The following is a 19,629-nucleotide window of genomic DNA, read 5'->3' on the forward strand; positions in this document are numbered from 1 at the left end:
ATATTGTGATATATGTAATTTAAATGATGTAATTTAAATGTGCATTCATGTGACGAGAACTAAAGTTTAGATGGAACATGGTCAATAATGATCTGGCTCAACATTACAGGAGAAAATACAGTTTTAGCTCCTCAAAGTGGATCATTGCCATTCTGAGGTAATTTGATTTTAAACCAGTTGATGAGGGAAAAAAAGTACAGATTCTAGTGCAGACTTTGCTTTAGGATTATGGTGGATCTCCAAAGTAATGAGGTATTATCATTTCAATATTGTAAATAAGAAATAAAATAAGTAAAAACTGAGAGACTGCAGAGACTTTGAGAAATAATCAAGGCTTCTTCTGCTACAAAATGAAAATATTTCACGTGTATTAAAATAAATGTGTTTGTTCTAGAAGAGCAGCTCATTGATAAACATACCGCTGTATAAAATAATGTGTGTAGTAAAATTATATATACAGTACCAGTCAAAAGTTTGGACACACCTTCTCATTCAATGGTTTTTCTTTATTTTTATTTTTTTCTACATTGTAGATTAATATTGAAGACATCCAAACTATGAAGGAACACATATGGAATTATGTGGTAAACAAACAAATGCTCAACAAACCAGAATATGTTTTATATTTTAGATTCTTCAAAGTAGTTGAATGAGAAGGTGTGTCCAAACGTTTGACTGGTACTGTATATTTATATAATAAGTGGACATGTATATGTTTGTTATATCAAAATAGTAAAAGATAGTGTTTTTCAAGTAGTCTGTGAGGTATGAATGGAATTGTCCGTAGTCTCCCCTTCCTCATATGTTTTGTGGTATTTGTGGATGTATTTATATATATTTTTTCTATTTTATGATTATAAGTATTACTGTTGTTATTATCACTATTATTTTTACTATATGTGTTTAATCCTCCTGTGGATCGGTTACGTAAAGCCAAATTCTGTGCAACTGGTTCTTGTGCATAAATGTGTGTTACAATGCTGATGCTACTGTGATGTCAAACTAAACTTAACTAAACTAAACTAAACTAAACTAAACTAACGAAATGTAATTACATTAAACTTAACTTAACTAAACTAAACTAAACTAAACCAAACTAAACTAAACTAAACTAAACTAAACTAAACTTAACTTAACTAAACTAAACTATTTAAAATTTAACTACCCTAAACTAAACTACACTAAACTTAATTTAACTAAACTTAACTTAACTAAACTTTACTATAATATACTTTACTATACTATACTGTAATTTACTAAACTAAACTTAACTTAACTAAACTATACTATATAATACTATATTATACTATACTAATTATACTATACTATAACTTATACTATACTATACTATACTATATTATACTATACTATATTATACTATACTATATTATATTATACTATACTATATATATTATACTATATATATATATATACTATACTATACTATACTATACTATACTATATACTATACTAAATATACTATACTATATTATACTATACTAAACTAAACTAAATTAAACTAAACTAAACTAAACTAAACTAAACTAAACTAAACTAAACTAAACTAAACTAAACAATGTCCATAACTGGAAATAAGAAAGAAAAACCAATATATTCTATTTCCTGAAACCAGAACACATAATTGTAATGAGCAGTTCTGACCACAACATTCAACAAAACCATCCGCATGAACACATTCCCCCTGCAGCTCCTCCATCTTACACATCTCCACCACTAACCCCTCTCTGACAACATGTTCTCTTTTACTGAAATAAAGTTTTTGGGTAACATTACGCAGCAGCCATGAACACGCCCCATGGTAGTCATGAATAACGCCCAGCCGGGCTCGTATGTCTCTTTATTATACTATACTATACTATATTATACTATACTATATTATACTATACTATACTATACTATACTATACTATATTATACTATACTATACTATATATACTATATTACACTATACTATACTATATTATACTATATTATATTATACTATACTATACTATACTATACTATACTATACTATATATATACTATACTATACTATACTATATACTATACTATACTATATTATACTATACTATATATATATACACTATACTATACTATACTATACTATACTATACTATACTTATACTATATATACTATACTATATTACACTATACTATACTATACTATATTACTATACTATACTATATATATATACTATACTATACTATACTATACTATACTATACTATATTATACTATACTATACTATACTACTATATTATATATACTATATACTATACTATATACTATACTATACTATATACTATACTATACTATACTATACTATACTATATTATACTATACTATACTATACTATACTATACTATACTATATACTATACTATATTATACTATATTATACTATATATACTATACTATACTATACTATACTATACTATATTACACTATACTATATTATACTATACTATATTATACACTATACTATATTATACTATACTATATATATACTATACTATATTATACTATACTATATTATACTATATACTATACTATACTATACTATATTATACTATACTATATTATACTATACTATACTATATTACTATACTATATTACACTATACTATACTATACTATACTATATTATACTATACTATATATACTATACTATATTATACTATACTATATACACTATACTATACACTATACTATATTATACTATACTATACTATATTACACTATACTATACTATATTACACTATACTATATTACTATATACTATACTATACTATACTATACTATATACACTATACTATATTATATACTATATATACTATATTACACTATACTATACTATACTATACTATATTATTACTATACTATACTATACTATACTATACTATACTATACTATACTATACTATACTATACTATACTATACTATACTATATTACACTATACTATACTATACTATACTATACTATATTATACTATACTATATATTATACTATACTATACTATACTATACTATATTATACTATACTATACTATATTACACTATACTATACTATATTACACTATACTATACTATATTACACTATACTATACTATACTATATTACACTATACTATACTATACACTATACTATACTATACTATATTACACTATACTATACTACATTACACTATATTACACTATACTATATACTACACTATACTATACTATACTATACTATACTATACTATATTACACTATACTATACTATATTACATTACACTATATTACACTATACTATACTATACATACTATCTTAATACTTGTTTGGGTAACATTACTATACTACTACTTACACTATATTATAACTTACATACTTATTACACTATACTATACTATACTATTTATTATACTATTACATTACATGTTCTCTCTTAATAAACTTGTTTGGGTAACATTACATGTTCTCTCTTAATAAACTTGTTTGGGTAACATTACATGTTCTCTCTTAATAAACTTGTTTGGGTAACATTACATGTTCTCTCTTAATAAACTTGTTTGGGTAACATTACATGTTCTCTCTTAATAAGCTTGTTTGGGTAACATTACATGTTCTCTCTTAATAAGCTTGTTTGGGTAACATTACATGTTCTCTCTTAATAAGCTTGTTTGGGTAACATTACATGTTCTCTCTTAATAAGCTTGTTTGGGTAACATTACATGTTCTCTCTTAATAAACTTGTTTGGGTAACATTACATGTTCTCTCTTAATAAACTTGTTTGGGTAACATTACAGTTCTCTCTTAATAAGCTTGTTTGGGTAACATTACATGTTCTCTCTTAATAAGCTTGTTTGGGTAACATCACATGGACACGCCCCATGGTAGTCATGAATAACGCCCGTTATATTATACTATATTATATTATACTATACTATACTATACTATACTATATACTATACTATACTATATACACTATACTATATTACACTATACTACACTACTATACTATATTACACTATACTATATATTACACTATACTATACTATACTATTACACTATACTACACTATATACACTATACTATACTATATTACATACTATACTATACTATACTATACTATATACACTATACTACATTACACTATACTATAAATAAACTACTATACTATACTATACTATACTATACTATACTTACTATACTTACATATTACTATACTATATTACACTATACTATACTATACTATATACACTATACTATACTATACACTATATTATACTATACTAACATTACTACTATACTATATATTATATTATACTATACTATACTATATACACTATACTATACTATATTACACTATACTATACTATACTATACACTATACTATATTATACTATACTATACTATATTACACTATACTATACTATATTATATACTATACTATACTATTACTATATTATACTATACTATACATATACATATTATACTATACTATACTATACTATACTATACTATATTACACTATACTATACTATACTATACTATATTACATTACACTACACTACCCTCTCTGACAACATGTTCTCTCCTTAATAAGCTTGTTTGGGTAACAGTACATGTTCTCTCACTTTAATAAACTCGTTTGGGTAACATTACATGTTCTCTCTTAATAAACTTGTTTGGGTAACATTACATGTTCTCTCTTTGGGTAACATTACATGTTCTCTCTTAATAAACTTGTTTGTTTGGGTAACATAAACTACATACATCTCTTAATAAACTTAACATAACATGTTCTCTCTTAATAAACTTGTTTGGGTAACATTACATGTTCTCTCTTAATAAACTTGTTTGGGTAACATTACATGTTCTCTCTTAATAAACTTGTTTGGGTAACATTACATGTTCTCTCTTAATAAGCTTGTTTGGGTAACATTACATGTTCTCTCTTAATAAACTTGTTTGGGTAACATTACATGTTCTCTCTTAATAAACTCGTTTGGGTAACATTACATGTTCTCTCTTAATAAACTCGTTTGGGTAACATCTCATGGACACGCCCCTCGTCGTCATGAATAAGCTCGTTCAGCTCGTGGTAGGATGTCTCTTTAAGAAGCTCTTTAAGAAGCTCTCGTCGTCGAAACAATCGCACGAACCCCCAACAAAGTCACCGGATCCTTTGATCTCAGAGAGTCTGGAGCTCAAATGAGCTGTGAGCTGCTGCAGGGGAACATTAGTGCGCAGCCGGGGGGACGACGCAGCGCAACTTTCCTCCACTTGTGCGTTTTCTCCACTTTTACGCACAAGATCTAACTTTACGCACAAGATCTAACTTTATTTATTCCTTTTATACTTTTGTTTTTTTTGTTTTTTGGGGGTTATTACCATTACCATTACCATTTCTTCAAAGTGTGATTTTGCATACATATATATATATATATTTTGGGGGAAGCAGACATGCCTCAGCTCAGCAGCGGTGGAGGAGACGACCTGGGAGCCAACGATGAGATGATCGCCTTCAAAGACGAAGGGGAGCAGGAGGAGAAGATCCAGGAGAACGCGTTCACGGAGAGAGACCTGGCCGACCTCAAGTCCTCCCTGGTGAACGAGTCGGAAATAAATCAAAGCCCCAACACAGCGGTGGGTTGGCACTGAGTCTCCATGTGTGTGTGTGTGTGTGTGAGAGGAGGAAACACGGAAAGAGCGTGTTTTTATATGAGACGAGTTGAATGAAACCTTGGAGACAATGTAACCATTTTTTGGTAATGGTTACATTGTAATCTAACATGATAGAACTACAAAAAAACAAAAAAACACACATTGAAGTGTGACAATGTTGCGTTCAAAGTTTTTTTTTGGTTTTTTTTGGACACAATGTGTGGTCATTTTCCACTATCTGGTCTCTCTTTTTTAATGGTTACATTGTAATCTAACATGATAGAACTACAAACACACAACACACACATTCAAGTGTGACAATGTTGCGTTCAAGTTTTCTTTTTTTTGGACACAATGTGTGGTCATTTTCCACTTTGTCTTGGTCTAATGGTTACATTGTAATCTAACATGAAAGAACTCAAAAACACACATTCAAGTGTTTTTTTAATGGTTACATTGTAATCTAACATGATAGAACTACAAAAACACACATTCAAGTGTGACAATGTTGCGTTCAAGTTTTTTTGTTTTTTTTAATGGTTACATTGTAATCTAACATGATAGAACTACAAAAAACACATTCAAGTGTGACAATGTTGCGTTCAAAGTTCTTTTTTGTTTTTTTTGGACACAATGTGTGGTCATTTTCCACTTTGTCTTTTTTTTAATGGTTACATTGTAATCTAACATGATAGAACTCAAAAACACACATTCAAGTGTGACAATTTTTCAATGGTTACATTGTAATCTAACATGATAGAACTACAAAAACACACATTCAAGTGTGACAATGTTGCGTTCAAGTTTTTTGGACACAATGTGTGGTCATTTTCCACTTTGTCTTTATATCTGGTCTCTCTTTTTTAATGGTTACATTGTAATCTAACATGATAGAACTACAAAAACACACACACACATTCAAGTGTGACAATGTTGCGTTCAAAGTCTTTTTCTTTTTCATTTTTGGACACAATGTGTGGTCATTTTATATCTGGTCTCTCTTGCAGGCGGTCAGACGGGGACAGCACGGTGAGCAGAGGGGCTTCCCAGACAAGCACAGGGAGCATCACGACGGAGGTAAGAGTAATACCCCCCACCACCCACCCCCAACAACAAAAACAAACAACAACCACATTTTACATTACATTTCATTATAGCCACTACTATCTGAGCTGTGGTAGAGAGACAGAGACCCTCCTACTGTGTCAGGGTAAGAACCAGGACACGTGTTGCACCATTAAAAGCAAACTTCAAAGAGTTTGTTCTTCAGGTGCACACTGCAAAAGATGTCCAGGACGTCTGCAAGCTTATCTTCAAAATCTATCACTTAGATTTCCTGTGCTTTTGTTTCAGCACGACAGTCACGTACATAGAGGTGATCTGCTGTAAATGTCTGTTTTTTTAACAATTCAATAAAGGACTGTGGGGGGAAATGTCTTGGCCTTTTTAAAATCAGGGTCATCGGGGTGAAGACATTTCCAGGAAGTTCTTATTCGACTAACGCTCATACAGTTTTGTCGATTAATCAGTTGGTTGACAGATCTGTGAAAGTGAGTTTACGCCACAGAGAAACACACAAAACGATGTCATCTTTAAATCTTAAGAGTTACGTTCTTGGAAATAAGTAATTCAGCATGAAAAAACATGTCAAACATTTCCAACATGCTGTCTTCTCGCTAGTGAAATCTGGCCTGTACTCATTAGTCTAAATCAATTTCACATTTTCAGCCCTTTTTCTTTTTAATGCCATTTATATTTTTTACAGTGTATTTCATTTTGCCAGACTTTGCCAAAACTGGGGTCAACCGAGGCCCCTTGGGAGGTTTGTTATTTTTTTCCTCAAGGTTTGCCACCCAAAAAGAACAGAGCAAACTCCCTCTGCCTCCCTGCAATAAGGCGCACGTAGAGAGTGTATACATGGCGGTTTTAATTATAGCCGTCGATGGAGGCTGCTGTTACAGAGTCCAATCGTTTCTAAACATTGCTTTCCTTTTTGTGCAAACATCTCTCAAATGCATCTATTTAGAAAAACCCCACAGAGAAGAATTTTAACATCCCTAAATGATGATCATTCAACGCTTGGATTACAGCGTTTTCTGTCACCTTGGTTACGGCCACGTTAAAAGAGATTTGTCGCCTTTCGATGACGATGTATCGAGGCTGGAACTGTAAATAACTTTTGTGAGCTCGTCTCTAGTGTCTCATTTAGACCAGGTGTAGTTCTAGCTGACCCACAGAGAGGCCTCTGATGCTCAATAAGGGTGGTGGTGACGGTGCTGGTGGTGGGAGATAAATTAACACATAGGCTACAGGAGTTCACGCCTCTCAGGCGAGGTGATGCTTGTCACGCTTTTGTCTCCAGTATTGTAGTCCGTGCTCACACGAGGATACAACATGAAGTGACTAGAACACTTGTAAATAGTTGACCTACTTTGTATGCACGTTTTTTATTTTGGATGTTTGGGTCTTTTTTTGTTCTGGGGGCCACACAAATCTTATCGCATAGTAGTGGGAGTAAGTATCAGTGCTTTAGGTGTTATTTTAATACTTTTTCACAAGTGCATTGTTTAATCTGAGCAACTTTTAAATCAATTTAAATCAAATTTGAAATGAAACCATGCTGATACCCGTCCTCTCAGGCACCAAACCAAAAGATTATTCTAAGAAAGCGACCTTCTCCAAACTGTCACTATTGTTGTTGACTCTGGTTTGTGGTTCCTTCATGGCAGTGTCGAAGCAGCAGCAGGATGGAGGCATGTACAAGACGACGGCGTACACAGGGTATCCGTTCCTGATGCTGCCGGACCCCTACCTCCCCAACAGCTCGGTGTCTCCATCTGTAAGTCCATTTTTCTGTTCTGATCCTCCCGCTGGCTGCACTGTTGTTTTTTCTCCATGATTGTTTCTTGGGTCGGTAGCTGAGGACATTCTGGGGTCTTCATGTTTACGTCCCATGTTGGACTCTGGTGCAAGTTTGTGCACTTCAGCTGCTATTTGTGTCCTCTGGTATCTAGTCCAAACACTGAAACATACACTCAGGGATGGAAATGTTTCAAGTCTGGTGGCTGCTGGCTTGTGTTTTTAATTTTTTGGCCGGAGCAAATAGATCCTCAGTAGCCAGAATTCAACAGTATCAAACAGAGACGGCGTGGACATGATGGACTGTAAAGTGCTGGGTGTTTTTTGTGTTATTTTTGGATGAAGTCATAAATGTTTCTGGGCTTTTTCTGCATAATTTGCATTTAATTGGTTTTGCATCTGGTCTTGCAGATTTGTAAACTTTCACTTAAATCAGCCTTAGAAATCAGTGGTGGTTTTCTCTTTTAGATGAGATAGGCATACTATTGCCTTAAAACTAATATTCTAAAAATATTACTTCTTATTATTATAGATTTCTTTTAAATCTCTATATACAGATTTTTCATGGATAAATCAAGGTTGAATTAAGAGTGGATTCATGTCAGCTACCTGCCTGCAAACAGGTATTGCATTTCCTCTTTCACATACTTTAATATATTTGCTAATAGTTTTGCCCCTTTTTTTGCAGTTATGATTCTTTATAGCTATGTGATTGAGATCTTTAATCACATAACTATGATGTGAAACACTTCCTTAATACGTTCAAAGCACAGAACAGAAACCGTAGATTTATTTCAGATCTCAAACGTGCTTTTTAAAACAGCAAAGGACGATTTAGGTTTAAAAAAGACTCGGCGTCGGTGTGAGATAACAAATCAGTCATAAAATCCTAACATGTGCTCTGATTTGGCTTTGACCTGTGCCGTTTCCCGCCGAAGCCTCTCGAGGCGGGGAAAGCAGGAAAAAGAAGCTTGATTTTGTTTACGACGGTTGTGAATCTGATCGATGGCGTCATCGCCGAGGGCTTCGCGTGACGTCTGCTGTCTGTTGGTACGGCGCGTCAAACGCCAAGAGGTTTGTTGTTGCTGCCTCGATGGTGTTAAACCGCTAAAACAAACATCAGAAAGACTCGCAGAGGGATTGTAAGCATGCAGCATCACTCATCCAACCAGACAGAATGAATCATACAAATCCCTTCAAGTCACCCATAAGAACCAGTATCCATGGATAGGCTGTCTAATTACACCAAACGTGAGCGGTTGTGCTTAATTAATTTTTCACGTGTTGCGTAATCCTGTTGCCTGAATTAACCCCCTCGCTCTTACCGACGAGACGTCGCTAAACAGAAGAGACGCATGTTTATGAGATCACACGTACTGTTGATCTAACACGAGGCTCAGTTCATTATGAATCTGCTTTATCACAAAAAAATACGACTTTATGGTTTCCCCCCCCACTGTGTTCTTCAAAGTGTGAGTGGAGACCCAGCGGCTGGTCATGGGAGGTTTTTAAACGGGTCGTTGAAGGGTCAATAAATAAAAAAATCTGCTAGTAAAATGATTCCTATATTTTTTGCTATTCAAGCTCTGATTTGGGTGAATAATCTTTCATTTCAATGTTACGGCGTCTGTGATCGTACACTAAAACAATGTGATGTTTATGCACCTGCTTTGACTTTCTCAGTTACTTCTGTAGTTGTATTATTTAGCCCCACAACTAGTTTGACTTCAAGCCTTGAGATTTTAACTTCCTGGAAAACAGTTAGGTAACCACAATTTTACAGTGTTTTTACAGCTTTTTCTTGGAAAGAAAAGACGGTAGCTCCACGAGATTGTCCCTTCATGTTACACGTAAAAGGTTGCACATGTTCGTGAGAGGCACATGTTCATACAAAGAGGAAATCACATTCTCCCTATGTCTGTTATTTATAACAATATTATATTCATATTAGACTAGATATCATCTTACATTTTGGAATTTGTATTATCATAATTTGGTGTTTTTAAAGGCTCTATTACTGTAATGTGATGACATTTTCTGAACTCACCAGCTGTTCAGCTGTTCATTTTGGAATTTGTATTATCATAATTTGATGTTTTAGATGCTGCATTACTTTAATGTGACGACCTTTTCTGAACTCACCAGCTGTTCTATTATCTTCCCTATACCCACTTAGTCGTTACATCCACATAACTGATTATAATTTACCAAAACCTTGTTATTAATTATGTAAAAGCACCGGCAGTCAACCAGAATATATCATCACAATAACAATACTTATGTAATCCATCAAAAACATGTGATATTAGATTTTTCTTCCACCTGACCTCACACTGTGATTGAGAATACAACCTGAATGAACTACTACTACTTCTACTACTACTACTTCTACTACTACTACTACTACTTCTACTACTACTACTTCTACTACTTCTACTACTACTACTACTACTACTTCTACTACTACTACTACTACTACTACTACTACTACTTCTACTACTACTACTACTACTACTACTACTACTACTACTACTACTACTACTACTACTACTACTACTACTACTACTACTACTACTACTACTACTACTTCTACTACTACTACTACTACTACTACTACTTCTTCTACTACTTCTACTACTACTACTACTACTTCTACTACTACTACTACTACTACTACTACTACTACTACTACTACTACTTCTACTACTACTACTACTACTACTACTACTACTACTACTTCTACTACTACTACTTCTACTACTACTACTTCTACTACTACTACTACTACTACTACTACTTCTTCTACTACTACTTCTACTACTACTACTTCTTCTACTACTACTACTTCTTCTACTACTACTACTACTACTACTACTACTACTTCTACTACTACTACTACTACTTCTTCTACTACTACTACTACTTCTTCTACTACTACTACTACTACTACTTCTTCTACTACTACTACTACTACTACTACTACTACTACTACTACTACTACTTCTACTACTACTACTACTACTTCTTCTACTACTACTACTACTACTACTACTACTTCTTCTACTACTACTACTCTACTACTACTACTACTACTACTACTACTACTACTACTTCTACTTCTACTACTACTTCTACTACTACTACTACTACTACTACTTCTTCTACTACTACTACTACTACTACTACTACTACTACTTCTACTACTACTTCTTCTACTACTACTACTACTACTACTACTACTACTACTACTACTACTACTACTACTACTACTACTACTACTACTACTACTACTACTACTACTACTACTACTACTACTACTACTACGACGACTTCTACGAGAGCGAAGCGTGCCCTTCATTTCCTTAAACCATCTTAATACCCGTCGTTGCATAACACGACACATCCGGCATCGGCGTTGGACAAACACGGGCGAGCGAGCGAGCGTGCTGGTATGCGTCGCTCGTCAACGTGTCTCCACTTACTCTTCCACCCTCATCATCATCATCATCATCATCATCATCATCCTCTTCTTCTTCTTCCCCCTTCCTTCTCTTCCTCCAACCCCGGAGTCCCAACCGCACGTTGTTTTTATTGAGGGTGGGGATGGTGGGGTGGTGGGGTGGGGATGGTGGAGGGGGGGGGGGGGCTCGGTGGTGGCGAGATAAAGAGCACTTTCTTTCCCCGTGTGTTCTTCTAGACTCCACACAATGCTCACTTGTTGCTGCTCTCCTTGTAATTAGCCCGCCGGTTGCGAGGCGGCGGCAGCGGCGGTATCATGCCCCCCCGTCTACCTGCCACTTGAAAGGGCTGAGCATAGTGGTTTAGAGGGGTAAGAAGGGAGGTGTGGGGGGTGATTATGGATGGATCGGAAACTATAGGTCTGGGAGACATGCTGAAATCAAAAAAGGGTCCGTTGCGCCTGTCTGTCTGTCTGTCTGGACAGTATGACTCGGAGAGTTTCACTCTTTGGTACTGCTGGTTTCTTGAAGCGTTGGCATTTCTAGGAAGTGAAGTCCATTTTGTTTTCAAGTAAACCTTTGGTTTGTTTGTACGAGCAGTGCAACAGATGTTCAATGTAAGGAGGTGAAAAGCAATTTCATAGTTAGTTTTATGGGTGAACTCACCTGTTCAGTGATACAATCATCTGCTTCGACACCTCATGCTGATATCAGATTATATATCCTGACTGTTGGTTCATGGAACGTATAAATATAGATGCTATGTGGCCATTTTTGAAGTTTTTTCAGATACGCATTCATGCATTCATGCACCGCAGAGAGATCTCTATTGTGTTTGCAGCTGAAATATTAATATAATCTATTTAATTGTATAAGGGATCTTTCAAAAAGGGAAAACATGGCAAACAGTTGCAGCTTCTCAAGTGCACAAATCTCTGTTTTCTTTGTTAAGTCTTTGGAGTGTTGGTTGGATGTTATCTTGGGCTCTGAGAAATTGTGAGGGATCGTTAATTATTAAAATAATCTGTAGATTTATTGCTAATGAAAGAATAAGCTCTCATGCTTTGACTATCAGATCCTTTGGAAACGAGCTAAATCTCTCTTGGTTGCCCCAAAATTGTGAATCATTTTTTTTTTGCAACCAGCCTGTTGCGAGGTGCTGACGGTAATCTTCCATGAATCAGTGGGAGGCTGAATGTTGTCAGCGTTTACCAGCCAGGCTGAGCAAACAACAGCAACTTCTCTAAAGTTTTTTTTTGAACTGTTGAACTCATTGTGAGAGAATCAGCCCAAAGACTGCCAGTCAGATATTAATTGTAATATTTGTCTCTCTGTGTATTCCCCTTTGCTGGGGTTTTCTCTGGTCTCTGTGTTTCTTTGAGATTGTTCTATATTTGCTTATTCACGCTGTTTGAATTTGATAATCATATAGTATATACAGTCTGTACGACATACGACGTCCTCTGTGCTTTGAGAAGAACATCAACTTTTAACAAGATGGACAGATGTTCAAAAGATGTTATGTGCACAGAATAAATGACTTAATAAAAATAAGCAGAAATGATGCATTTAATAAGAGCGGTAATAATAATGTCAAAATGACGACTGCTGATAATAACCTCCATCCATAGAAACCTGTTTGAAAACTTGTCCAAGGACGTCAAACGTTTCTCTCTACAGACGAGACATGTTACAGAACCGGAGCCAAAGAACTCCAAAATCCCAGCCGGGTCTGTTTTTTGTTCTGAAAAGATTAACATGTTATTTACAACGTTCACCCCCAACCAGATTGTCTGAAATAAAGAAAACCAACGGATGAATGACAAACCGTATTATTCTGGTATTAATGTTAACAACTGGTCTAATCTCTGCTGCTGCAAAGTGTTTTCCCACCCTCGCCCCATTCAGAGATAATTCTCCTATTACAGCATTTCATGGGACGCTTCACTGTTTGTAGCATTGATGTAGATATCAGACGTCCTTTTCGGAGGAAGTGGCCAAAGCGGGAGATTTGTGGGATTCAGAGATATGACCGAACTCCCCCGGCTTGTTGTCTTTTGGATGGAGGCTTTTATCTGGAGCTTGTAAGACGTTGTGCACATTGTGTTTGTGTGTGTGTGTGTGTGTGTGTGTGTTTAGTAATTTGTATGTATGGAAGGTTTTTGCTTGTTTTCTGTGTGTGTGTGTGTGTGTGTGTGTGTGTGTGTGTGTGTGTGTGTGTGTGTGTGTGTGTGTGTGTGTGTGTGTGTGTGTGTGTGTGTGTGTGTGTGTGTGTGTGTGTGTGTCTTCATCTGCATGTTTTCTCCTCCAAGTTTGTTGCTGCAGGCTTGTGTTTGTACCCAGGGTTCATGGTGTGTTTTGTGTGCTAATGTTTGCTGTATAGGTTGTGTGTGTGTGTGTGTGTGTGTGTGTGTGTGTGTGTGTGTGTGTGTGTGTGTGTGTGTGTGTGTGTGTGTGTGTGTGTGTGTGTGTGTGTGTGTGTGTGTGTGTGTGTGTGTGTGTAGCGCTGTGGATTACCAGCAGACTGGTTTTGAAGGGATCATGAGTCTTTTGTCGTCTCGAGGAGTCAAACCCCAGCGGAGGAGAGATTGTCACTAAAAACAAGAGAGAGTATTTCCCTCTCTTCAGCATCCTCCCATCTTCCTCCCAACTTCCCTTTTTCTCTTCCCCTTTTCCACACATCCCACCTCTTTTCTGGCCCTCATCATCTCCGCTGGTTCTGTGCATGCGTTTGCTCCAGTTCAGCTTTCATTTCTTAAATCTGTGCGGTAACTTTTTGGTATTTGTTGTGATCCATAAAAAGATAGAAAGGTAGACAGTAAATTGAATTTCTAGTTCCATGAGCTGTACTTCAGCTGTACCTGATTATGGTTTTTAAAGAAGTTTTCATAGTTGATGGACAGAGAATGAGTTAATAGAAGAAGGAGTGGGTCACACAGAAGTTTGGTTATCATGTGTTGTGGTCCGTTTGCATAAATATCAACCTCTTGTTATTATTATTAATCTTTTGACAATGACTTTATAAAGTGGTCTTTGCACTAGATTAGTAAGAGCAGTGTTTTCCCCTTGCATGTCTGATATTAGTGTGTTATTAACAGAAATAGAAATGGTTTTATGAGTGGGTTTCTGTCTCTTGCACTTCTTATTCTAATCAGTTTCTTCTACATTTCCTCTCTGGAAGTATTTTAAGCTTATTGTTTTGTAGAAAGGTGCATCAAAATGTCTTTATCCTGGTGTGGAAGGCACTTGATTCAACAAATGATTTAAAAGTTGGACGTTTGCTTCCATAACTCGAGCTGCACTTCCTGCAGCTGCTTCACATTAAAAGCCTGTCTACGTAGAGCTGGTGGAAGGCTTTTTTTAATGTTAAACACTATCTTAATATCACCTTTTGCTGCAGTGGACTTCAGCTCTGGTAGCACAGCGAACGACAGCGGATCAGGAAAGAGAAATAAAACAGTAGCAGAAGTCCCATTACATGATGGTTGATGGAGATTGGCGGTGCTTGGTTAAAAGTTGTGGGAGGCCAGCTAGTTCAAACAAACATGGGGCTGTTCATTGTTCTGAAGTGGCCAATGACTCACTGATGTCGACTGATAAGTGGTTATTGTTTGGGTGTTTGGACTAGATTTTAATCAATAACCTTTACCAAACAGTTATGAAGCATATTTTTTGGGGGGGTATTGAACTTTGCCTTTAGAGCAGCTTTAACACATGTCATTAAAAACAGATTTAAACTATGAAAGCATGGAGAAAAGATAAGTGCAGTAAGTGACAAAGCTCAGTTGTCTGAGAGACGGTCAGCAGTTCTCAGGTCATCGTCTAAAAACGCTGAGAACCAATCGGAGCGTCTGATATTCGGTCTGCGTGCAGCGTTTCTTGGCTGTCAGAGAGGCTGTGAAACTGCCTGTGATGTGGAAGCTGCGGTCACACGAAGACGTCAACAAGCTCAGAAGACAACGCGCCGCTCACGAAGCACACTTTTCCCGCTCACTGTACCTTGGACACTGACTCAAAAGGGCTCACTGTACTTGGCTTAACGTTTGTGACAGAATACCGTTTGACTGCTTTTAAACGTAGTTACTGGAAGTCACAAGCTGGTGTTTTAACAGCTCAGTGTCACTTGTGTTGTTTGGGGGAATTTCCTGCTCATTTGACATTTCAGCTCACGGACTAGAATTGAAAATTGACAGGAAGACTGCCAGGGCAGTTTTACATGTTTGGGAAGAGTAGGGGTGGAACTTTTTTCAATTATAATCGTCATCTCTAAAGGATTTTTTTTTTAAATTTTTTTTAACTATTTCAGCCTTCAAAAATACCCCCTCACAACTTTCTCTGAACCAAACCAGAAATCAAATCATACACAGAAACAGTTATTTTACAATTATCCACTACAACAGCTTGTTTTTTTTCGGAGAGAAAAGACTTAACGATAAACTTCTTTCACATTCCTCCTCCTCTTCCTCGTTCCCATTCATAAATCAGCTGTTGTCGCTAACAAGCTCCCCCCCTCCTCCCCCCCTCTCTTCCTCCTCCCTGTATGTCCCAAACAACACAGAGTCGGTCCTCCCTAGATCAAGGAGAACGGCATGTGTGTGCGTGAGTCTCTAGGATCTTGCCACTTCCTTGTTTCCTTTTGTGTCGCCGTGCTGACAGGGGGGTTGTTCAGCCAGCCCTCTAGTCTCTCGGTAAACAATGGCGGCAACACAGGCCGAGGCCTCCCTAATCCCCCCCCACACACACCACCACCACCACCACCACCACCACCACCCCCCCATCCCAGACCCCAGGGGCTGGGATGAGCGGCGCGGGGGCCTCCCTGCCTCTGACTGGCTACGATAAGGACGCCGCCGCTCCGATTAAAGAGGCCTTAAAGAAAAGCAGCTTTCACTAGAAGGCAGCGAAAGCTCGGGTTAGAATGGAATCTTGCATCTACAAAATATCCTTTTTTTTTTAAATGTTTTGCTAAAGTATAATAAGACGTCCAAAGTTTAAATTAACACCAGTGTCACTCTCAAAGTTAAAAGCTTTAAAACGACACTACTGTTGGGAGTTTCCAAATGTGGATAGAGGCGCTGTAAGAGTCTTAACTTGCCATTGTTGAGATGTATGTAAGTGCGAGATTATACTTGTGTAAAGTCTAAGATTATGGAGAGAAATGAGAGTGATGATTGGACAGCAAAGCCCCATGATTGCTCTCAGCCAAACATGCAAAAAGAAAAAATCCCCTTTTTTCTTTGCGTTTATATTAAGAAGTACCAACATTTAGACCACAGTAGGATTTTAAACCGTGAAAACTTCCCCTCAGAAGTAAGAAAAACACTTTTCCGTGCCAGTTAATTTGAAAGAAATGATAAATTTCAGTGGTTTCCTGAGCTGATTAGCAGACGTAAAGCTGACACGGGAAGATGATTTACATTATTAATTTAATTATTATATTTGTTGATTGTGTTTGGTCTTTTAAATATCATAAAACAAGGGTTACAGTTACCCAGACGCAGGGTGACGTCTTTAAATGTCTAGTTTTGTCCTACCAGCCGTCCAAAACCCAAAGCTATAACATAACAGATGTACATTTAACTACTAAATAACTGTGTGTGTGTGTGTGTGTGTGTGTGTGTGTGTGTGTGTGTGTGTGTGTGTGTGTGTGTGTGTGTGTGTGGTCACAGACTCAGGCTCAGGTAGACTGAGGCCCCACGCTGCCTTGAAGAGAGACAGGAAACATGAGCAAGAGATCAAAATAGAAGTGGATGAAGACAGATAAATAGGCTGTAAAGAGGGAGGGCAAGAGAGGTAAAGAGAGCATTGTAGAGGGAGGGGAACGAGAGGAGGGAGGGAGGGAGGCAGGGAGAGATTAAAATACAAATGACCATAAGAGCGTCCTCGCCGGCTTTGAAGTACGCGGTGGCTGTGAAGGCACCTGAAGAGAAAACTGTTCAGCGGACTTTTTCAAGAGGCGGAAATGTTTAAAAGAATATCAGAAGAAGAGGAACCCCCCCCCCCCCCCCTTCAGACGGCCCCGAGGTGTTTATACCTGTAATTATTCATCCACTTATTTCTTTCCGGCGCAGACGGGAAGGTGGGACGGGAAAAAAAAAACCTAAAAAACTGTATAGCAGTAAAAGACAGGTGGCGATGAAGGAAGTGCGGGTTTTTTTTTTTTTTTGATTGATATTATTAAGTCTGTTCAGTCAGACACATTCATTCACATAAATCTTATCTGTCGACTATTTCTGTTTGACAAAAGAACACCTATGAGTGGATTATCAGATTAATTGTGATGCCTTTTGGTATGAAGAATAATAAGAGGTTGCGGTCGGTTGCTTCATGTGCCGTGGTTAGTGCGAGCGTTTCTTTAAATTAAGACCACATTTCCCATAATTCCTCCCACGCTTCCTGTCACCAGGGAGAAGCCAGAGGTCAAAAAAGTTTTTATTTTCCGTCTGTCTTTCACTATTACCCCCGTTGAAATCAACTCTAGGAGCCTGAGCTCCACTTCAGCTGCTATATTAAACTCTAGTTGCTATTTTGCACTATATTGATGCTGTAAAGTAATCTCCTGTTGTGCCGTAAAGCAGCGTAAGGCAGATCCGGTGTTATGATGCATGCAGGTTAAGACATAAAAAATGTCATTAATCAATTACATTTCACACAATTTCTCGTCCTAGCTTCTCAAATGTGAAGATTTGCTGATTTACAGCACGAAAAAAAAAAAAAAAAAAACCCCAATGGAAAATATCCTCTACTGAAACTCAGAGGTCACAGGGATTTCTATTAAATGAAACTTTCATAAGAGAAGAAGAGACAGAAACAGAGACAGAGACAGAGACAGGGGAAAACAGGGCAAGTTTCGACTCTTTGTTTAGACTCCAGTGTTTGTCTGCGAGGTCTTCATAAGGAGTGTGTGTGTGTGTGTGTGTGTGTGTGTGTGTGTGTGTGTGTGTGTGTGTGTGTGTGTGTGTGTGTGTGTGTGTGTGTGTGTGTGGGATGTTGCACCCAGGTGAGTCACTGGGCCGTGGAGTGAAACCATACAGAGTTTCTCCTGTGTCGTTGTTGACAGAGCGAGCTGTCCGGGCCTCCCAGATGTGTGTTCTCAGCTCGTAGTTAATCAATGACAGCATTGTCTCTCTGTCACACACCAGCTGGGATATCAAAATACCCACAGACCTCCACTCCTTCATACCGCACACAAGGTCTGTTGATCGTTAAGAAAATATGAAATCAATGGCAGAGTCATCACTCCGAGACCTTCAAGGTTCTGGAGCTGGTTCCCAATCTATAAGGTCTTCAGATGCACTTTTTATTGATCCCCAGCGGGGGGGGGGGATCAATGATGTTTCTAGACTCCTGATGGCAAAGTTTGGATTTGTCTTTTGTCTGCAGTGTTGTGTCTACAGAGGAGGAGCTAGCTTTAAAGGAGTAGTCAAGCAAAATGTAATAAACGCACAAAAACTGTTTCATTCAGAAAAGTTTGTCCAACATGACAAAGCATTTCCTGCAGCAAGTTATTGAAACTCAACATGTTTGATGTCCTCAGTCACAGGTTTGTGTCTAACTTTAAGTTAAAACAAGCAAGCATTTCCAAAAACAAAGCGAGCAGATCACGTTAAATTAAAATAAATATAGCTACTTTGTTAAATTAAA

The 19,629-nt window shown here is 36.8% G+C and overlaps 1 protein-coding gene across 1 annotated transcript in view; it reads left to right on the forward strand.

Moving 5' to 3' along the window:
- Positions 1-5,160: 5,160 nt before the first annotated feature.
- Positions 5,161-19,629, forward strand: part of tcf7 (transcription factor 7) — a 78,356-nt gene continuing 63,887 nt past the window's right edge. The window contains exons 1-3 of the mRNA XM_054625283.1: positions 5,161-5,650; positions 6,676-6,745; positions 8,398-8,507. Of these exons, the coding sequence (XP_054481258.1) occupies positions 5,468-5,650; positions 6,676-6,745; positions 8,398-8,507 (363 nt within the window). The 5' untranslated portion in view covers positions 5,161-5,467. The remainder of the gene's footprint in view (positions 5,651-6,675; positions 6,746-8,397; positions 8,508-19,629) is intronic.

This window comes from Anoplopoma fimbria, chromosome 24 (assembly GCF_027596085.1).
Source record: "Anoplopoma fimbria isolate UVic2021 breed Golden Eagle Sablefish chromosome 24, Afim_UVic_2022, whole genome shotgun sequence".
Classification (NCBI taxonomy): domain Eukaryota; kingdom Metazoa; phylum Chordata; class Actinopteri; order Perciformes; family Anoplopomatidae; genus Anoplopoma; species Anoplopoma fimbria.